At 43.4% G+C, this 23,471-nt stretch overlaps 1 protein-coding gene, 1 long non-coding RNA gene and 1 other non-coding gene across 3 annotated transcripts; 2 read left to right on the forward strand and 1 right to left on the reverse strand.

Moving 5' to 3' along the window:
• The first annotated feature begins 1,055 nt into the window (after positions 1–1,055).
• On the forward strand, positions 1,056–1,347 carry LOC115201679 (uncharacterized). Its single transcript, XR_003879790.1, has 2 exons — positions 1,056–1,192; positions 1,288–1,347. It is a non-coding gene; the product is annotated as an uncharacterized LOC115201679 (long non-coding RNA).
• A 6,962-nt stretch (positions 1,348–8,309) lies between these two features.
• Positions 8,310–15,834, reverse strand: LOC115201676 (transmembrane protease serine 9-like). Its single transcript, XM_029765498.1, has 10 exons — positions 15,729–15,834; positions 12,843–12,863; positions 12,551–12,713; positions 12,175–12,443; positions 11,936–12,081; positions 11,211–11,703; positions 10,832–10,997; positions 10,409–10,665; positions 9,781–9,878; positions 8,310–9,432 (listed from the first exon to the last, which is right to left on the reverse strand). The coding sequence occupies exons 1-10, from the start codon at positions 15,784–15,786 to the stop codon at positions 9,064–9,066; spliced, it is 2,040 nt and encodes a 679-aa protein (XP_029621358.1). The 5' UTR covers positions 15,787–15,834; the 3' UTR covers positions 8,310–9,063.
• trnaa-ugc (transfer RNA alanine (anticodon UGC)) lies at positions 13,807–13,881 on the forward strand. The gene has a single exon. It is a non-coding gene; the product is annotated as a tRNA-Ala (tRNA).
• Positions 15,835–23,471: the final 7,637 nt, after the last annotated feature.

Genomic DNA, 23,471 nt, shown 5'->3' on the forward strand with positions numbered 1-23,471 from the left:
GTTTTTTGTGTGTTGTTATTCTGTCTCTCACTGTTCAAATAAACCTACTATTAAAATTATAGACGGATCATTTCTTTGTAAGTGGGCAAACGTACAAAATCAGCAGGAGATCAAATACTTTTTTCTCCCACTGTATATCTGTTGTATAATATTTTTTGGTGTATAAAACCATTCTGGCTTGGTCAAATATTGCCTAGTAAAATTGTTTAACTAATTATAACATGTTTAAAATGTCTGTACTAATGATTTAAAAAATGCAATTTTCATTGAAAGGAATCTCAGTTTTTTCTCTCTCTGTCTTTCGATCTCAGAGAAACGCTTCTGGGAAAGATGTTTGTGTGTGTGTGTGTGTGTTTCAAAACAATGTTTTTTTTCGGTGTGTGTGTGTGTATGTGTGTCTCTGCAATTGTGTGTCGAAACAATGTATTTTTTTAAACACTAGGGGTCATTTGTACACAGGGTGTCTCCAAAAACAGCATGTATTATTTCCCGAGGATGGAGGGAGCAACAGTCAAACCCCACAACCACCATAGAATAGGCCTAGACACCCCCTAACGTTTAAAAACAATGTTTTTTTTCCTAAACAATATCAACACTAGGGGGTCACTTGCACATAGGTTGTCTCCAAAAAACAGGTGTTATTTCCCGAGGATGTAGGGAACAACAAACAATCCCCCGGTCTGTAAATTCATTCCATACTATGACTCAGTCAGGACACAGCCTTTACACATGGAGAGTTTTGAAGGTGAGGATGTGGAAATAATATATTATATTAGATTTTGTGTGCGTTAGGTAGTTTGTGGGAAATGTTTGATATTACCTGTTAGAAATTACTGCACTGTTTGGAACTCTCTCTCTCTCTTTCTCAGATAAGGTTTCCTCAAATATTAAACTGTTGTTATATATGTTTTTTACAGATATTCTAAAAGTGGAGGACATTGAATTTTCCGGTATGTTTTTATGTCAATTGTATGTATTTTTTAAGTTAAAATGTATATATTTCATATAAATATATTTTTATATTATTTAAAAACGTCTATAGGATACCCGACATTTACACCGCTGCTACCGGGAATAATTGATTTGGATCATCCAACATCAGATGTTATAACTATCCATGATGAGGATTCAGAAGAACAAACGGAGGCTGGTTCTTCTTTACACAGCCCTACGGCCTCAAGCTATTTTCGACGTAAGTCCAAAAAATAAAAAGCCGTATTAATCTATATATTAAGCATTAAACAAAAGTGTGTACTCTATTTTAAAAAGCTAATCTTGTGTTTACAGCGGACAGAATCCCAACAAGAATACCAGAGGAAATATGGACTCATCTTTAAACACAGAAAACAATAAACAAGAACAACTCACGACAGAATAACCGGCTATACATACGAAATAATAGCAGTGCTAGCGCAACAACCCACAAACCCAAGTGAAAAACACACACCTAATATATGACTCCCAATCAGGAACAACGATAACCAGCTGTCCCTGATCGGGAGCCACACAGACCAACATAGAAACATACAACCCAGAACAAACATACACAGACATCTTCTGCCACGTCCTGACCAAAATACTACACAACTACACCCTCTGCTGGTCAGGACGTGACAATAGTCTAGAACCAGTAAGAACATAGATTGAATGATCTGCTTTGTACTATTAAGAAAGAGGCCTGACCTATTTCTATAGAAGAAGACCATTTTTATATTCGGCATCTTAATTAACTAACTCATCAATATGTTTTTAAAAAGTCAGCTTAACGTCTATGCTGATACAACTTCAATCATTAGAATAATTTTTATACACTCTAGAAAACAACACATACTTAGCTTTACATGTATTCAATAATAATTTAAGGTCAATAAAGATTTTATGCAAAATAATGAAAGCATAATGTAGTTCAGATAGAGTACACAACTGTATCAAAGGTGTGACTCAAAACTATGAAAATGCCCCGTGTGTAAACTTGGAATCAATCACACACTTGGTCGAGGGGTTCATAAATGACCGGAATAGTGAATTGGAAATGTTGAACTCCTACAAAATGATTGTTAGGGATAAAAAGGGGTTCCATCTACGGAATTCCCCACTTACTAAAAGATTCCGGGTAGTCTATGACAAGAGATTGCTTTTGCCTGACGGGACCACCTTGCCCTTTGGTTACTGACCTATGTTACAAGCCCCATGTGTCTTAACCCTTAAGATATAATGGCTGCTGTAGAAGGGTTTGACCCCAGGTTGCAACTACCATTTCCGGCCTTATTCGCAGGCCCATCCAATAGCGGTAAAACTTGTTTTGTAAAAAGTATTTTAGAGAATTCTGAACATGTATTATCTCAGAAACCTGACAATATTGTGTGGTGTTATTCACGTTATCAACTTTTGTATGAGTTGTTGAAGAAAATAAAAATGAAGTTTGTTGAGGGAATACCCGCATCCCTGTCTGATGATGAACTTTTACCTCCTCATAAAAACAATCTGCTGGTTTTGGAGGATATGCTATTTGCCGGTAGCGAACATCCTGAAATTGCTCGAGCTTTTACACAATATACTCATCATCGAAACCTGTGCGTGCTTTACTTGGTACAAAATGTGTTTCACCAAGGTAAAAATAGCCGTACCATTAGTTTGAACGCCAATTACATGGTTTTGTTCAAAAACCCTAGAGACCAACTACAAATAAACACTCTAGCTCAGCAGATATACCCTGGAAGGAAATCCTACTTTATGGAAAGCTATGAGGACGCGACCAAAGAGCAATTTTCTTATTTAATCGTGGATTTAAAATCAAATACTCCAGAACACCTGAGGCTCCAAACAGGACTGTTTCCGTGGGAGTTGCCGACGGTTTACATTCCTAAAAAGTAACCGATATGTCTCTGTGTTTAAAAAGAAACCTACTGCTCTTGAGAACCCATGTTGGGGCTACCCCTAAAGAACGGAAGGACATCTTGGGTCACTGTTCATTTAGATCTCATATTATCACTATGTGAGATTGCTTTGAATCTTCTGAAATGCCGCATTCCACTCACCATGACCAAATTAAAAAAATTAAAGCGCCAAAAGACCGCGATCAAACTATTTGCCAATAAAAGGGCCAGTCTTCAAAAGAAAAGACATACCATACAACAGTCTGGGGGTTTTCTTCTACCTTTACTAAGTATAGCCGTGCCCTTCATCACCAGCCTTATTGCTGCCAGATGTGGGGGTTGAACACAGAATGTGATGGCAAGTAAAATGTACTTAGTGCCTGAATAAGAGTTGGATAGACTTAAACAGCAATTACAGGGTCCTGAAAATATCAGACAAACAGCTGAAAAATGATTTGGATACGGCCATGAAGGATCTTTTGAACAGAAAAGGATTGAACCCCTATGATAAGGTCCAAAAATACACAAACCTCTTGCAAAGGTATTTGGCCTTGGTAAAGGTGAGAGAGAGACCAACCATTTATCGCTTTCCCTACCGTACCCTTTAAAAGATGACGCGCCTAGAGAGCCAAACCCCTGTAATGCCGGGACCGGTGATGTAACGGTCGTCGTATATAGAGGACCAAGGCGCAGCGGGTTGAGTGCTCATTTTAACTTTATTTAGAACACTTAACGAAACAAGAAAACGAACGAACGAACAGTAATGCAGGCTACACACACAGCTATGCAAAATCAATTTCCCACAAAGGACAGGTGAAAACAGGGCTTCCTAAGTATGACTCCCAATCAGCAACAACGATGTACAGCTGTTCCTGATTGAGAGCCATACCAGGCCAACACAAAGAAATACACAACATAGACAGAGCATAAAGATACAAAACATAGAACATAACCAAAACCCCCGGAATACTCTAAACAAACACCCCTCTACATAAACACATATCCCAACAAACCCCGAACCACATAAAACAAACACCCCCCTGCCAAGTCCTGACCAAACTACAATAACAAATAACCCCTTTACTGGTCAGGACGTGACAGTACCCCCTCCCCCCTAAAGGTGCAGACCCCGAATGCACCTCATACAAAAAATAAACACAAAAATAAACCCCACAAACTAAAGGGAGGGAAGGGAGGGTGGCTACCGTCACCGACGGTTCCCGTGCTACACCCCCCTCCCCAATCCTCCTACTGTGGAGGTGGCTCAGGCTCTGGCCTTAGTCCCCCACCTAACCTGTCCACCCCCGCTGAATACCTCGGGCTGAAGCGCGTCGCTGTAGACCTCGGGCTGAAGCGCTTCGCTGTAGACCATGGGCTGAAGGGCGACTCTGGGAGCTCCGGACTGTAGGGCGACTCTGGGAGCTCCGTACTGTAGGGCGACTCTGGGAGCTCCGGACTGTAGGGCGAATCTGGGAGCTCCGGACTGTAGGGTGACTCTTGGAGCTCCGGACTGTAGGGCGACTCTGGGAGCTCCGTACTGTAGGGCGACTCTCTCGGCTCTGGACTGTAGGCCGTCTCTCTTGGCTCCGGACTGTAGGCCATCTCTCTCGGTTCCGGACTGTGGGCCGTCTCACTCGGTTCCGGACTGTGGGCCATCTCTCTCGGTTCCGGACTGTGGGCCGTCTCACTCGGTTCCGGACTGTGGGCCGTCTCTCTCGGTTCCGGACTGTGGGCCGTCTCTCTCGGTTCCAGACTGTGGGGCCGTCTCTCTACGGGGCACTGTCGCCGGAAGCTCTAGACAGGGCACTGTCGCCGGACACTCTGGACGAGGCACGGTCGCCGGACACTCTGGACGAGGCACTGTCGCCGGACACTCTGGACGGGGCACTGTTGCCGGACACTCTGGAAGGGGCACTGTTGCCGGAAACTCTGGTTTAATATCTAGTTGAGAGAGAGGGAGGTGGGTTTAATATCTAGTTGAGAGAGAGGGAGGTGGGTTTAATATCTAGTTGAGAGGGAGGGGAGGTGGGTTTAATATCTAGTTGAGAGAGAGGGAGGTGGGTTTAATATCTAGTTGAGAGAGGGGAGGTGGGTTTAATATCTAGTTGAGAGAGAGAGAGGGGAGGTGGGTTTAATATCTCGTTGAGAGAGAGGGAGGCGTGGGTTTAATATCTAGTTGAGGGAGAGGGAGGGGAGGTGGGTTTAATATCTAGTTGAGAGAGGGAGGGGAGGTGGGTTTAATATCTAGTTGAGAGAGAGGGGAGGGGAGGTGGGTTTAATATCTAGTTGAGAGAGAGGGAGGGGAGGTGGGTTTAATATCTAGTTGAGAGAGAGGGGAGGGGAGATGGGTTTAATATCTAGTTGAGAGAGGGAGGGGAGGTGGGTTTAATATCTAGTTGAGAGAGAGGGGAGGGGAGGTGGGTTTAATATCTAGTTGAGAGAGAGGGGAGGGGAGATGGGTTTAATATCTAGTTGAGAGAGAGGGAGGGGAGGTGGGTTTAATATCTAGTTGAGAGAGGGGGAGGTAGGTTTAATATCTAGTTGAGAGAGAGGGGGGGTGGGTTTAATATCTAGTTGAGAGAGAGTGATGTGAGGTGGGTTTTAAGTAATCAATGAGATAGATAAATATACTGCTCAAAAAAATAAAGGGAACACTTAAACAACACAATGGAACTCCAAGTCAATCACACTTCTGTGACATCAAACTGTCCACTTAGGAAGCAACACTGATTGACAATAAATGTCACATGCTGTTGTGCAAATGGAATAGACAACAGTTGGAAATTATAGGCAATTAGCAAGACACCCCCAATAAAGGAGTGGTTCTGCAGGTGGTGACCACAGACCACTTCTCAGTTCTAATGCTTCCTGGCTGCTGTTTTGGTCACTTTTGAATGCTGGCGGTGCTTTCACTCTAGTGGTAGCATGAGACGGAGTCTACAACCCACACAAGTGGCTCAGGTAGTGCAGCTCATCCAGGATGGCACATCAATGCAAGCTGTGGCAAGAAGGTTTGCTGTGTCTGTCAGCATAGTGTCCAGAGCATGGAGGCGCTACCAGGAGACAGGCCAGTACATCAGGAGACATGGAGGAGGCCGTAGGAGGGCAACAACCCAGCAGCAGGGCCGCTACCTCCGCCTTTGTGCAAGGAGGAGCAGGAGGAGCACTGCCAGAGCCCTGCAAAATGACCTCCAGCAGGCCACAAATGTGCATGTGTCTGCTCAAACGGTCAGAAACAGACTCCATGAGGGTGGTATGAGGGCCCGACGTCCACAGGTGGGGGTTGTGCTTACAGCCCAACACCATGCAGGACCTTTGGCATTTGCCAGAGAACACCAAGATTGGCAAATTCGCCACTGGCGCCCTGTGCTCTTTGCAGATGAAAGCAGGTTCACACTGAGCACATGTGACAGACGTGACAGAGTCTGGAGACGCCGTGGAGAACGTTCTGCTGCCTGCAACATCCTCCAGCATGACCGGTTTGGCGGTGGGTCAGTCCTGGTGTGGGGTGGCATTTCTTTGGGGGGCCGCACAGCCCTCCATGTGCTCACCAGAGGTAGCCTGACTGCCATTAGGTACCGAGATGAGATCCTCAGACCCCTTGTGAGACCATATGCTGGTGCGGTTGGCCCTGGGTTCCTCCTAATGCAAGACAATGCTAGACCTCATGTGGCTGGAGTGTGTCAGCAGTTCCTGCAAGAGGAAGGCATTGATGCTATGGACTGGCCCACCCGTTCCCCAGAACTGAATCCAATTGAGCACATCTGGGACATCATGTCTCGCTCCATCCACCAACGCCACGTTGCACCACAGACTGTCCAGGAGTTAGCGGATGCTTTAGTCCAGGTCTGGGAGGAGATCCCTCAGGAGACCATCCGCCACCTTATCAGGAGCATGCCCAGGCGTTGTAGGGAGGTCATACAGGCACGTGGAGGCCACACACACTACTGAGCCTCATTTTGACTTGTTTTAAGGACATTACATCAAAGTTGGATGAGCCTGTAGTGTGGTTTTCCACTTTAATTTTGAGTGTGACTCCAAATCCAGACCTCCATGGGTTGATAAATTGGATTTCCATTGATTATTTTTGTGTGATTTTGTTGTCAGCACATTCAACTATGTAAAGAAAAAAGTATTTAATAAGATTATTTCATTCATTCAGATCTAGGATGTGTTATTTTAGTGTTCCCTTTATTTTTTTGAGCAGTGTATATTGCAAAGTTACTTACATCTGTACATTAGAAGATGAAGGGGCCGCAATGGCCATCTGCTCTGGGATCAAAGCGTCAGGCTGCAACACTGAACATGTGAATCAAAGTTTGTCTGTATACGTGTGTGTGCTCATGTGTGTGCGCGTGCGAGTGTGTGCCTGCAGGCTTTTATCATATCTTGTGTCTGTGCCTTATTTCTTTCTTATTTGTGTCCTGTGTGTTTCTCACATTTTGTTTGTGTGAGTGTTTGTGGTGTATTGGAAGAGGTGGACATTTCCCACAGTTAGCTCCTACACAGTGTGGAGACTTCTCTTCCTTTGACTGGGACGAACATGGATCCGACACAGGCTGGAGCTCATCACAGGACATAACAGAGAGAGCTATCAAAGGACATTACAGAGACAGCTATCACAGGACTTTTCAGAGACAGCTATCACAGGACATTACAGAGACAGCTATCACAGGACATTACAGAGACAGCTATCACAGGACATTATATACACAGCTATCACATAACTTTACCGAGACAGATAAAATATATTACAGAGATAGCTATCAAAGGACATTATCGAGACAGATAAAAGATATTACCGAGACAGCTATCAAAGGACATTATCGAGACGGCTATCAAAGGACATTATCGAGACAGCTATCAAAGGACATTATCGAGACAGCTATCAAAGGACATTACCGTGACAGCCATCAAAGGACATTATTGAGACAGCTATCAAATGACATTATCGAGACAGCTATCAAAGGACATTATCGAGACAGCCATCAAAGGACATTACCCAGACAGCTATCAAAGGACATTATTGAGACAGCTATCAAAGGACATTATCGAGACAGCAATCAAAGGAGATTACCGAGACAGCCATCAAAGGACATTACCGAGACAGCAACCAAAGGACATGACCGAGACAGCTATCAAAGGACATTACCGAGACAGCAATCAAAGGACATTACCGAGACAGCCATCAAAGGACATTACCGAGACAGCAATCAAAGGACATTACCGAGACAGCTATCAAAGGACATTACCGAGACAGTTTTTTCACTTCTATTGTTAAAATGATTCTGGATTTTTGTTTATATAAAGGATATACTGTAATGTAACTCTCAATACGGAAATAAAGATTACATTTTCACGTTGATTATAATCTATGACCTATAGTAATCACTCAGGTTGTACAACTGATATAAAACACATTTGACGCAATCGTTTGGCTGCACTACAAAATGTGTGTAGTCTATATAAATTCTGATGTTTATTGGAAATAAAAAAATAACTAGACAATTCATACATCATTTTAATTTCTAGATGCAACAGTAGATCAAGTCATTACATTTAAATAAACCATTTCCTGATCTGTCTCATAACATGAAATACTGACCTGCATAGACTTGATAATAGACTACAAAGAGAGAATACTTGTGAGCTCAAACTGATTACAGTGGCAGTTTCATATTTCAATCCAGTCAGAATAAATAAACAATTAGATGAGATAAACCTTCTGTTTTTCAGTAGACTGTTGCAGACAGCGTTAGACCAGGCATTGTTTGTGGACAAATCCTGCACATAAACCAAATAATCTGTTGTGACGGAATGGGATTCATCGGATAACGAGCAGCAGTAGTTACAATGTTTAGGTTTTCCTCACTGATCATTAGGACGTATCAGGATTGGGCGAAGGCGATGCTTAAATTTCAGTGCTTTGGCTGAGAGTTTCCTTTTGCAAAGGGTGAAGACATCGCAAACCCAAACTCTCAATTTCAAACACATGGACCCAGAACTAAATCACACAGCTGACCAAATTAAGCAAGATTTTAGTTCTGGGTTAACCAAGATTAAACTCACCAAAACATTCTAGAGCAGCAATATATTAAGCGCAAGGGTACATACTTCAAACAGAGCACATTTAGATCCTATTGCCAGAGGTTTACATAAAGGTGACTCCTCCATATTGGTAGCGGCATCAGGCTTGACCAAGAGACAGTAGGAGAGAGAGAGACAAGAAGAGTAGGACCAGGGATGAGTGGGCCAGAGTTGCCCCACTGGCAGAAGTAACGACAGCGGTAGTTGCACTGACAGTTGTGCTGTTGGCAGTGTTGGTGTCATTGATGGGGGTTCTGGCTGTGACGGGTGAAGGGAACGTGCCCACAGTAGTCTGAAGGAATTTCTGGAAGCGAGCGGTTTTGGTGAAGACCTGGATGTTGGAGGAGCGAAGACTCCGGCTCCATCGTGTTTTGCTGGAGCTGGTCTTGTTGCTGCTGTCGACAGTCAAGACAGCAGCCTGGTACCATGCATCACCCTGCTTACACATCAGAGGACCACCCCCTTCACCCTATGGGGAGAGAGAAGAACCAACACACGGGGGGAGAGGTCAGCATTGTCATGTCAGATAGACAACCAGACTGGTTTCCTACCAAGCTACTTAATTGGAAGATCATTATGAAACTTGGGACTGTCCTCACTAGGTGGATCTAAATGTCATACCATCAGGCAGGCTCTGCTGATGCCAATTCTGGAGATGCCAAAGTCAAATAGATCACATCCCAACAGTTGCAGAGCTATCCTCAATAACTAAACAGACATAATGCAACCATCCTTGCTGTACACCAGTTGACACTTCTGAGTCGACATTTGAAACCCATTATTGTGCGTTTGCTTTGTTTGTCGGACCCATCTGTACCTGTCGAAGGTCCAAGGCAGCAGTGCAGATGTTATCAGAGGAGCCAGAGCTCTCACAATCCACCACAGAGGTCTGGGACTGCTGCAAGTTCTGTTCGGCTAAGAAACAAGACGGAATAGAGAAATAGAGGAAGTAAATCACAAATTGACCAAACAGAAAAAACACATTTATTTTATCAGGTAAGTTGACTGAGAACACATTCTCATCTACAGCAATGTGCTGGGGAATAGTTACAGGGGATAGAGGATGAATGAGCCAATTGGAAGCTGGGGATGATTAGGTGGCCATGATGGCCAGATTGGGAATTTAGTCAGGACACCAGGGTTAACACCCCTACTCTTACGATAAGTGCCATGAGATCTTTAGTGACCACAGAGAGTCGGGACACTTGTTTAAAGTCCCACCCAAAAGACAGCACCCTACACAGGGCAATGTCCCGAAACACTGCCCTGGGCATTGGGATGTTCTTTTCTTTTAGACCAGAGGAAAGAGTGCCTCCTACTGGCCCTCCAACACCACTTCCAGCAGCATCTGGTCTCCCATCCAGGGACCAACCAGGACCAACCCTGCTTAGTTTCAGAGGCATGCCAGAAGTGTTAGTCTGTTCCAGTATTACACACTGACTCACCTCCACCCTGGCCCGTGCCCCAGCCAGCCACCCAGCACTGAGTCCCTATGCTGAAGGTGCTGCTTCCCTGGTCCACACAGATAGGCTGGATGTAGTCAGACAATGTGGCTTGGCTGGCCAGTCGGAGGATTGCCACGTTGTTCGCCGTCAAGTTGCTCATGGTGATGTTGATGACTTTCAGGGTTACCTCGTTGGGGTTGGAGCCATTCTGCTTCAGACGACCCATGATCACGGTCCACTGAGAGGCGTCGGACTGACTGGGAGGTGGGAATAGTGAAGTTGGGGAACTTTCGCTTGGCATTACCGATACCTTCTATTTAATAGGTCCTTGGTTCAACTTGAGCACCAAGGTACTAAGTGATGGAGATCTGACCATATGCATCTGACCAACTCACCCGTTTACATACAAGTGGAGTGTGTTACCTGGAGAAGCACCCAGCATCGCTCATGACATAGTCCTCTGCCACCATTGTGCCCCCGCAGACGTGTGTTCCGTTTGTCTGCAGACTGGCTATCCAGGGCCAGGATCCCCCTGAGGCCAAGCCCCCACCAGTAAGGGAGTTCAAAGAGGCACTGCCGCACACCACGGCTGCAGAAACAGGGAGAGAAGCGCTACAGAAGTCAGGACTGATTTTTGGCTGAGTGTCGATTTAAAGAGAGGGATAAACACTAACGTTTGGATGTGGTCAAATGGAGAGTTACAGATACGTTGGCTAAAGCTACAACAGGAGTAACAGACGGGTGTGGCTCAGAGAGGAGGCAGCAATTTGTGTGTTTCACAGAGGGAAGTAAATCCACTTACGTTCAGGAGTGGTTTTAGGGGTAGTTGTGGTTATGGTGCTAGTGGTGGTCATATGGGCAGTTGTGGTCATAGTTGTGGTGGTAGGGGAAACTGTGGTGGTAATGGATGAAGTAGTTGTGGTGGTCGTAGAGGAAGCTTTGGTCACAAGGGCAGTTGTGGTTGTAGTTGTGGCCCTAGGGGCAGCTTTGGTTGTAGTGGTGGTCGCAGAGGCAGTTGTAGTGGTAGTGGTGGTCGTAGGTGCAGTTGTGGTGGTGGCTGGGGCTGGAAGACCTGTACAGGAGACACTGAGGTCAGAATCAGTCCCACTGGAGGAGAAGGTGACGTAGCCTGGCTGGTCACTGGTGATCTGGGTGTTGATCCAGGTCTGGTACTGAGACACTCTTGCGTACACTCCTGGGAGATTTGCCTGGGCACACCCGTTGCCGAAACTCACAACGCCAGATTGGATCCAGCGAGTACCCTGTTTGCTCACCATTGGACCTCCTGAGTCCCCCTATGCATTGACAGATTTACAGTCACTGAGATTAGATTTTCTTATGAAACATAATGGGTCAGTTTTTCAGACACTAATTAAAAAGCACTTTTAATGGATAATCTCTATTTAAAGTGCTTTTCAATTTAGGACTAGGCTAGGTATAATCTGAGTCTGAGAAACCAGACACAGATTACGAATGTGTCATTAGCCCACATTGTAATAAAAAAAGAAGATAACCAAGAGATTTTACTTGACAGGAATCCTTTCCTCCTGCTGATAGACCAGCACAGATCATGTTGTCAGTGATGGATCCAACTCTATTGTTACAGTTACACTGCCTGTTCCCCACTACTGGCACATCCACTTCCTGTAGGGTCTGTGGTGAGGGCAGGGACACTGAGGGGAAAACAGGTATTCCTCAACATACATAATACCTAGCAGAATTCTGATCCATCATCAGCAGTACTTAAAGCAAGCTACAGCACTCACCTCCACTGCTGATGCTGCCCCAGCCGGTGACCCAGCTAGTAGCCCCAGCATGGAAGGAGCTGCCTGGTGCAGCTAAGCAGACTGGCATGATAAAGTTTGTAAAAGTCACAGTGGAGGAGAGCTTCAGTAGGCACATGTCGTTGTCACTGGTACTTTTGGTGTAGTTGGGGTGGCGGATTATCTGAGTGACTGTCCGGTTCACCTCGTTGGGGTTGGAGCCCTGCTGGCTCAGACGACCCAAGTAGACCAGCAAATTTGATGTACTGGTACTGAGAAAATAAATACATAAAAAGGTAACAGTATCGTTTTTAAAAGAGTGGCTCAGTTGAGTTTGGTGTTCGGATTAAATGTTTCCCACAATCCTACAAATCCTTACCTGGAAAAGCAGTGAGCAGCAGTCAACACCCACTCTTTATTGATGAGGGATCCCCCACAAAAATGGCTGCCTAATCTGTGAAGACTGGCCTGCCATGGCCAACTCCCTGCAGGAGCATCCTGACCCCCCACGATCCTAGTGTTAAGAGGAGGGGTTCCGCACACTAACAGTGATAGAGAATGATGGGTTATTTGGAAGGTTTTTGTTGAATAGGTCACATTGGTGTGACAGTGCATCATAAAAGGTTTTAATCATGTTTAGAGAATATAGGTAAGTGGTGAAAAGGACTTACCACTCAGCTGTGAATGAGAGCCTGAAATACAAGACATAAAGAAAAGAAAATCCCTTAATCCTTCCCTTATTCTCTGTATCCAAACCCTGGCATTTTCACTGGGTACACTTGGTTCTATCTAGAACCTAAAAGGATTTCTTAGCCTGTCCCCACGCCAGAACACTTTGAAGAACCCTTTTGCATTCCAGGTAGAACCCTTTCCACAGACAGTTCTATATGGTACCCAAGAGGGTTCTCTCTGGAACCTAAAAGGGTTCTTCAAAGGGTCTGCTATGGGGACAGCCAAAGAACCCTTTTGGAACAATTTCTTTCTAAGAGTGTACATACTGTCCCATACTGATCAGAGTGAGCATACCGACTGACGTCATCATAAGTACCAATTGTTATAACACTGATTGTTGAACCTCTTAAACTGCCTCCTACTCAAACTCAGAAGCTAGGATATGCATATTATTAGTAGATGTGGATAGAAAACACTCTGAAGGTTCTAAAACTGTTTGAATGATGTCTGTGAGTATAACAGAACTCATATGGCAGGCAAAAACCTGATGAAAAATCCTACCAGGAAGTGGAAATCTGATGGGTGGACTCTTTTCAAGTCATTGCCTATCGAACACACAGTGACTCAGTAATCACTGTGCACTTCCTAAGGCTTCCACTAGATGTCCACAGTCTTTAGAAAGTTGTTTGAGGCGTCTACAATGAACAGAGACAGAACAAGAAGGCTGGGAAGTTGGTGACCCAGGGAAGGACATCAGCTCATTGGCGCGCATTCATGCGAGAGGTAGCTCTGTTCCAAAACATTTTTCAAGACACTGGTTTCGTCCGGTTGGAATATTACTGAATTTTCACGTTCTAACGGCCCTAAAGATTGATGTTTTACAGCGTTTGACATGTTTGAACGAACGTAAATATAACTTTTTTTGACTTTTCGTCGTGAAATTTTTGCCGCGCTTCCAACTGAGCCTCCCTGTGGCTCAGTTGGTAGAGCATGGTGTTTGCAACGCCAGGGTTGTGGGTTCGATTCCCACGGGGGGCCAGTACAAAAAAATGCATGAAATGAAATGTATGCATTCACTACTGTAAGTCGCTCTGGATCTGCTAAATGACTCAAATGTAAAATGAGTAGCTGAACTGAATGCGTGAACAACAAGGAGCTATTTGGGCATAAATTATGGAGTTTATCGAACAAAACAACATTTGTTGTGGACCTGGGATCCCTGGAAGTGCCTTCTGATGAAGATCATCAAGTGAATATTTCTAATGCTATTTAAAATTTTAGGTGACTCCAAAATGGCGGCTATCTGTATTGCGTAGTGTACTTTTCTGAGCGCTGTACTCAGATTATTGCAAAGTGTGCTTTCCCAGTAAAGTTATTTTGAAATCTTTCACAGCGTTAGCATAAAGGAGATGTTCATCTATAATTCTTTGAATGACAGTTTAATATTTTATCAACGTTTATGACGAGTATTTTTGTAAATTGTAGTGCTGATTCGCCGGCAGTATTTGAGGGAAAATATTTTTTAGATATAAATATTAACTTTATCGAACAAAAAATGCATGTATTGTGTAACATGATGTCCTAGGAGTGTCATCTGATGAAGATCGTCAAAGGTTAGTGCTTCATTTCGCTGTGTTTTGGGTATTTGTGATGCATCTAGTTGCTTGGAAAATGGCTGTGTGGTTATTTGTGTCTATGTACTCTCCGTGTACTCTCCTAATGTTTTGCTTTCGCTGTAAAGCCTTTTTGAAATAGGACAAGGTGGTTCGATTCAGGAGAAGTGTATCTATAAAATTTTGTAAAATAGTCCTATGTTTGAGAAATTGAAATTATTAGATTTGTGGTTTTGAATCTGGCACTCTGATTTTTCACTGGCTATTGTCAAACTCAGTCCCGGTGATGGGATCGGGTTGTCGTAAGAAGTTGCTTACTCTTTTACATTGATCAACATCACTTTGACTGTTTGGGTTGAAATGACGTGAAAACAATGTTGATTCAACCAGTTTTGCCCAGTGGGAAGTGTTTGCTGTCATTTAATGAGAAATTATTAGTTTTTATGCACATTTTTCCACTTGAGAAATACTGCACCAAACATCTTAGCTAGATGTTGAATTGCTTGACTAAGACCTCCTCGCCTCCAATTTACTCAACATTTTTGAAAACGCATTGGCCTACCTGTCAACTAGAATCTAGTAGTATCAGTGTGACTTGTTACCTTTCTTCTTTCCTCAATTTCATCAGTTAGTATTTCTGCTTCACTCAATACTTTTGAAAACACATACCTGTCCACCTGCACACATGTGGCTTATTAACTTGAAGAACTTGAAAGTTAAGTCTGCTAGGTATGCATTCCCTTCACCAACTAGTTATAGGACAACAGACACAAGAAACATCACTTCCTACCCAGTAAGTCTCACATTTCTCAGAAATCGCTCCAACATTTCCTGGTTGCAAAAATTCTTATAGTTCACCTTATTTCAGTTTATATGACAAAACAAGCAGACATTGTGTAGAGAATCATTGTTCCATCTAAACCGCTGTGAATAACTTTTCCATAACCCAAAATATAATATTTTCAGCGGTTTGAAGTTGGTGTATAAACCCGAAAGTAAAAGACTCAAAAACGCTTCTTAGACTTACTTTCAAAGAGAATGAGATATATATATATATATAACTGACATTTCTATGTGAAAATGGTCGGGTCGCCCAAAAAGTTACATATTGCAGTTTTAAATCGATTTGAGTTCAGTTAATTCATTCAGTCCAAATTTCTTTATATACAAACTGAAATAAACTTAATAGCGAACTTCTTTAAAACCAGGTGAGTATAAATGAAGAACGCTGTAGGATAAAGACAGCGATACATTTAGAATTGTACTACTTACCTTTTGACAGGAATGTCACCATTATGGTCACTACACAAAGAGTCCTGAGGAAGGCCATGCTTTCTTGTTGGTACTCTGGACTCAATCTTCCTCCCTAAGCAACCCTCTCTTCTGTTGTCTTTTCTCAGCTCCTCCCTTCCACACACCACATTACCTGCTAGACACACACGTCCCTTACATACCTTTCGTCAAATTTTTTCCCCCTCTGTCCACTTCCTTCTAAGCATGCATAACTAATGCTGTAATCTATGGTTAGCCCAAGCCTAGCTCTTTGGTTTCCATTACAGAGTTATAATGTCGGCACTATTTTCATCACACCATTGCCAATTTAGAATAATTTTACTACTGTAATTTAGTTGTAATTTTACAACTGTATCTGATAAATGTTACATGTAGATGTTAACAGTGCTTTCTTTCATTGCCCGACAACAAAGCAGTGCATGATCATGAGACTAAAATCAACACACCAAATACTACTTTCCATGTCTAGGAGCATTGACAAAGTTTTGCCACCGAGGCCCAAGACAAGAACCTACCTTAAAACCTAATCCTAATCCTAACCCTTACCTTAAAACCCCCTAAAGTCAATGTCTGGGCCTCCATGATAATCTAATTAGCATAAACACCTGTTAGTTTAAACTAGACATATCTGGATTTTTGCATTGGATGAGTCTCAATCCACTGCATCCGTCGATGCCGCACTTCCGCATCTGCTGTGGAAGGTGACAGAGCTAGAGCGATGTTTGTCAGAACATGAGACATCCCAAAAATGGGTCTTCTCATAAAATCATCTGTAACATCAGATCGGTTTGCTCTGTGACCCCCACAAGCGTCTTGGGACTAGTCTGAAGTTGGTACAGCTGATTTGCCAACTTCGGTCTGTAGCGTCCGAACAGTTTGGGCTACACACTAATACGACCCCTCTGTGGAAAGGAACACGTACAGGGCTTAGACTGTTATGGGTTAACCGTTTTAAATGTCAACTTCAATTGGGTGATGTAATAGTTGGGTTGTCCTAAGCATACTACTTATCAAAAACCCAAATACAACAGGGTGTGAAACGGCAGTCCGTAAGCAGGATTTGTTTGAGTGGTATTTATTCATAAAGATAATATGATAAAGTGATTTCTCTTCCTCCTGGGTTGTTTTGAAGAAAAAGGTGTGGCTGTTCTAGATAAATAAAGCTCTGTATCCTCATTCCTACTTAAGGCCACTAAGGCCAGGCAATACTGGCTAATAGGGATTTTTTCCCCTTACTGTCATCTGACTGAAACTTTACCAGTTGAAAGTATACATAAATATAATATATAATTGTATTACAAGTTTTATTTATTTTAAAATTAAAATATGCAAATGAGGCAAGCCATCCTTAAATGTGCGATAATTTGCATATTACGAGAATCTGTTTTTCAACACATTGTTTCAAGACAGAATGTTTTTTAATTTTTTTTTAATTGTGAAAAGACACTCAATGGTCAGACTTTTACAGATCAGTTTATCTTAATATTATAATTTCATGGAATTATTTAAAAAACACTTCACATGTATGAAGGATGCAGATGTTGCATATATTTACATGTACAATGACACTTAAAATCAAAATGACACAAGATATAAAAGAAAAGCCTCTGTAAAAGTCTGACTATAAGACCTAAGAACCTGTGTGGAATAAAGGGAATGTACGTCCTTTGAAGACAGAAAAATGAATTGGCGCACAGGGAACATGTCATTTTGAGAAAATGGCCGATAAAGACAGGCTAATGCAATTAAAATGTACTTTCCATAAATATTTATGTCACATTAAATAAACTCTTATTCATATATCACTTCTAAACTGACAAATACACATCAAATATACCTTTTACAAATACATTAGCACGTTTAATACATTTGTTTCAAGCAATAGAGCATATGCTTTGAATACTGGTCTGTTGGGCAAATATGTAGTTTTGGGCAAATTCTCATATCACTTTGTTCAATTTGTCACATGCAAGGCTTTTGTACGGCAGTTGAAATGTGAAGAACATGAATCAGCTATGCCTGCCCCATATGTAAGGCCCTCTGAGTTGTTGCTGGTGACGATTTACTTTCTTGACTGTGTCATGGGACCTGCTCCTATACTTGGCACACTCCATTGAAGCAGAATCAGCTCTCACAACTCCTCTCTGATTGCTCCAATCTCACCAAAGTGCTGTCAATCCACAATTTTGTTCATCACATTTGTTATAGCAGTGGCTCCCTCATTGAATGTGCCTACTGCCATACTGGCTGCTCCGTCAATGAGGCTTTTGTCCACGAAGACAGTTTTAAGGGCATCGCGACCATATTAAAGAGTTCAGACATTCATTTGCATTCTGGGTTCCTCCGTGATACATTCTTTTGAGTACGTTATCATTTGACATCCTCAAATATACAGCTACCATTTTCTGTGCAACCTCTCTGTTAAAAAATGTATGGCCTCCAAGGTTTTTGTGACAGGGTGGATCTTTACCATTTTCTATGGCTCGCAGGTACCAGCACCAATGCACACACCTATCCCGTAGTTGGAAGTGAATCCTCTCTTGTGCCATCGAAGGATACATTAATGTCTATGATGACATACTCATCCTCCTTCAGCATCTCTGCTATGTCTGGGTCTATATCTGTATCCTCATCCTCCTTCAGCATCTCTGCTATGTCTGGGTCTATATCTGTATCCTCATCCTCCTTCAGCATCTCTGCTATGTCTGGCTCTATATCTGTATCCTCATCCCTCTTCAGCATCTCTGCTATGTCTGGGTCTATATCTGTATCCTCATCCCTCTTCAGCATCTCTGCTATGTCTGGCTCTATATCTGTATCCTCATCCCTCTTCAGCATCTCTGCTATGTCTGGCTCTATATCTGTATCCTTATCCTCCTTCAGCATCTCTGCTATGTCTGGGTCTATATCTGTATCCTCATCCTCCTTCAGCATCTCTGCTATGTCTGGGTCTATATCTGTATCCTCATCCTCCTTCAGCATCTCTGCTATGTCTGGCTCTATATCTGTATCCTTATCCTCCTTCAGCATCTCTGCTATGTCTGGGTCTATATCTGTATCCTCATCCTCCTTCAGCATCTCTGCTATGTCTGGGTCTATATCTGTATCCTCATCCTCCTTCAGCATCTCTGCTATGTCTGGTTCTATATCTGTATCCTCATCCCTCTTCAGCATCTCTGCTATGTCTGGGTCTATATCTGTATCCTCATCCTCCTTCAGTATCTCTGCAATTTTAATTTTTTTTATATCACCTTTATTTAAATAGGCCATGGTGGCGAAGTAATTACAATATAGCAATTAAACATTGGAATGTGCAGAAGATGAATGTGCAAGTAGGGATACTGGGGTGCAAAGGAGCAAGATAAATAAATAAATACAGTATGGGGATGAGGTAGGTAGATAGATGGGCTGTTTACAGATGGGCTATGTATAGGTGCAGTGATCTGTGAGCTGCTCTGACAACTGGTGCTTAAAGCTAGTGAGGGAGCTATGAGTCTCCAGCTTCAGAGATTTTTGCAGTTCGTTCCAGTCATTGGCAGCAGAGAACTGGAAGGAAAGGCGGCCAAAGGAGGAATTGGCTTTGGGGGTGACCAGTGAGATATACCTGCTGGAGCGCATGCTACGAGTGGGTGCTGCTATGGTGACCAGTGAGCTGAGATAAGGCGGGGCTTTACCTAGCAGAGACTTGTAGATAACCTGTAGCCAGTGTGTTTGGCGACGAGTATAACGCGAGGGCCAACCAACGAGAGCGTACAGGTCGCAATGGTGGGTAGTGTATGGGGCTTTGGTGACAAAACGGATGGCACTGGGATAGACTGCATCCAGTTTGTTGTGTAGAGTGTTGGAGGCTATTTTATAGATGACATCACCGAAGTCGAGGATCGGTAGGATGGTCAGTTTTACGAGGGTGTGTTTGGCAGCATAAGTGAAGGATGCTTTGTTGCGATATAGGAAGCCGATTTTAGATTTAATTTTGGATTGAAGATGCTTAATGTGAGTCTGGAAGGAGAGTTTACAGTCTAACCAGACACCCAGGTATTTGTAGTTGTCCACGTATTCGAAGTCAGAGCCGTCCAGAGTAGTGATGCTGGACGGGCGAGCATGTGCGGGCACTGATCGATTGAATAGCATGCATTTAGTTTTACCTGCGTTTAAGAGCAGTTGGAGGCCACGGAAGGAGAGTTGTATGGCATTGAAGCTCGTCTGGAGGTTAGTTAACACAGTGTCCAAAGAGGGGCCAGAAGTATACAGAATGGTGTCGTCTGCGTAGAGGTGGATCAGAGAATCACCAGCAGCAAGAGCAACATCATTGATGTATACAGAGAAGAGTCGGCCCGAGAATTGAACCCTGTGGCACCCCCATAGAGACTGGCAGAGGTCCGGACAACAGGCCATCCGATTTTACACACTGAACTCTATCAGAGAAGTAGTTGGTGAACCAGGCGAGGCAATCATTTGAGAAACCAAGGCTGTCGAGTCTGCCAATAAGAATGTGGTGATTGACAGAGTCGAAAGCCTTGGCCAGGTTGATGAATACGGCTGCACAGTAATGTCTCTTATCGATGGCGGTTCTGATGTCGTTTAGGACCTTGAGCGTGGCTGAGGTGCACCCATGACCAGCTCAGAAACCAGGTGCGGTGGGATTCGAAATGGTCGGTAATCTGTTTGTTGACTTGGCTTTCGAAGACCTTAGAAAGGCAGGGTAGGATAGATATAGGTCTGTAGCCGTATGGGTCAAGAGTATCCCCTCCTTTGAAGAGGGGGATGACAGCAGCTGCTTTCCAATCTTTGGGAATCTCAGACGACACGAAAGAGAGGTTGAACAGGCTAGTAATAGGGGTTGCAACAATTTCGGCAGATAATTTTAGAAAGAAAGGGTCCAGATTGTCTAGCCCGGCTGATTTGTAGGGGTCCAGATTTTGCAGCTCTTTCAGAACATCAGCTGACTGGATTTGGGAGAAGGAGAAATGGGGAAGGCTTGGGCGAGTAGCTGTGGGGGGTGCAGTGCTGTTGACCGTGGTAGGGGTAGCCAGGTGGAAAGCATGGTCAGCCGTAGAAAAATGCTTATTGAAATTCTCAATTATAGTGGATTTATCGGAGGTGACAGAATTTCCTATCCTCAGTGCAGTGGGCAGCTGGGATGAGGTGTTCTTATTCTCCATGGACTTTACAGTGTCCCAGAACTTTTTTGAGTTTGTGTTGCAGGAAGCAAATTTCTGCTTGAAAAAGCTAGCCTTGGCTTTTCTAACTGCCTGTGTATATTGGTTTCTAACTTCCCTGAAAAGTTGCATATCACGGGGGCTGTTCGATGCCAATTCAGAACGCCACAGGATGTTTTTGTGTTGGTTAAGGGCAGTCAGGTCTGGAGAGAACCAAGGGCTATATCTGTTCCTGGTTCTACATTTCTTGATTGGGGCATGCTTATTTAAGATGGTGAGGAAAGCTTTAAAAAAAAATAACCAGGCATCCTCTACTGACGGGATGAGGTCAATATCCTTCCAGGATACCCGGGCCAGGTCGATTTGAAAGGCTTGCTCGCTGAAATGTTTCAGGGAGCATTTGACAGTGATGAGTGGAGGTCGTTTGACCGCTGACCCATTACGGATGCAGGCAATGAGGCAGTGATCGCTGAGATCTTGGTTGAAAACAGCAGAGGTGTATTTAGAGGGCAAGTTGGTTAGGATGATATCTATGAGGGTGCCCGTGTTTACGGATTTGGGGTTATATCTGGTAGGTTCATTGATAATTTGTGTGAGATTGAGGGCATGAAGCTTAGATTGTAGGATGGCTGGGGTGTTAAGCATGTCCCAGTTTAGGTCACGTAGCAGCATGAGCTCTGAAAATAGATGGGGGGCAATCAGTTCCCATATGGTGTCCAGAATTAACAAAGAACTGCAGTCAGTTTCAGAATGGGTGGCAAGTAATAAGCTAGTACATGGACAAACCATTAACTAAACCCTAAACCTCAACTAAATCTTGTAATGAATAATGTGGAAATTGAGCTAGTTGAGGAGACTAAACTGCCTGGAGTAACCCTGGATTGTTAACTGTCATGGTCAAAACATATTGATACAACGGTAGCTAAGATGAGGAGAAATCACTGCTCTGCTTTCTTGACAAGGCTATCAACTAAACAAGTCCTACTGTATGTAGTAGTGGTGTGGTGATGTTATGTGATGTACTGTTTTTATTGAGCTTTTTGTTGGTTTATGTTGTGATGTTCCTAACTGTGACTGGACACCAGGAAGAATAGCTGCTTTCTTGGCAGCAGCTAATGGAAATCTTTAATAAATACCAAAAAGATTCAACACTAAAACATACCTCAATACAGTATGACTAAAAAACATACTTGTAACAAAGTTATTACAACATAAGAACATATAACCAAGTTATTGCGACATAAATTATTAGCTAAAGCAATGTAATTACAACATATAACACCATTTCCCCAATGTCAGAGCTTCTGGACATCACCCTGTCCCCCCATAGAATTAGATAGAGAGCACAACACAAACAGGCTTTGTGGCATGTGCACCCTCTATCCAACTCTATGCCGCTCAGCAAGGAAGAAGCCACTGCTCCAAAACCGCCATAAAAAAGCCAGACTATGGTTTGCAACTGCACATGGGGAAAATGATGGTACTTTTTGGAGAAATGTCCTCTGGTCTGATGAAATAAAAAGAGAAGTGTTTGGCCATAATGACCATCGTTATGTTTGGAGGAAAAAGGGGGAGGCTTGCAGGCCGAAGAATACCATCCCAACCGTGAAGCACGGGGGTGGCAGCATCATGTTGTGGGGGTGCTTTGCTGCAGGAGGGACTGGTGCACTTCACAAAATAGATGGCATCATGAGGAAAATAAATTATGTGGATATATTGAAGCAACATCTCAAAACATCAGTCAGGAAGTTAAAGCTTGGTCGCAAATGGGTCTTCCAAATGGACAATGACCCCAAGCATACTTCCAAAGTTGTGGAAAATGGCTTAAGGACAACAAAGTATTGGAGTGGCCATCACAAAGCCCTGACCTCAATCCCATAGAAGATTTGTGGGCAGAACTGAAAAAGCATGTGCGAGCAAGGAGGCCTACAAACCTGACCCAGTTACACCAGCTCTGTCATGAGGAATTGGCCAAAATTCACCCAACTTATTGTGGGACGCTTGTGGAACCCGAAACGTTTGACCCAAGTTAAACAATTTAAAGGCAATGCTACCAAATACTAATTGAGTGTATGTAAACTTCTGACCCACTGGAAATGTGATGAAAGAAATAAAAGCTGAAATAAATTATTCTCTCTACTATTATTCTGACATTTCACATTCTTAAAATAAAGTGGTAATCCAAACTGACCAAAGACAGGGAATTTTTACCCGGATTAAATGTCAGGAATTGTGAAAAACTGAGTTTAAATGTATTTGGCTAAGACGTATGTAAACTTCCCACTTCTACTGTATATAGAGAGAGTGACTCTCTGTTTTTATAGCTTACAGTTTACCCTCCGTTAGTCAGCACCTCAACACTAAATCATTTTCCCTGAGTGTGCGCCAGCTTTTTAATGTTGGTAGAGTGAATCAACCTTCGTCCTTCTCCTCCACAGTTCTTCCTCACCAGAAGGCAGAGTCGTAGAGGCCCATCATGATCATGGCGTCTTTGAGCCTGTGTTCCTTCTCTGCAGCCACGTTGACGATGAGGAAGGTGACGAAGGGTGTGAAGGCCAGAACC

This window comes from Salmo trutta, chromosome 10 (assembly GCF_901001165.1).
Source record: "Salmo trutta chromosome 10, fSalTru1.1, whole genome shotgun sequence".
Taxonomy (NCBI): Eukaryota; Metazoa; Chordata; class Actinopteri; order Salmoniformes; family Salmonidae; genus Salmo; species Salmo trutta.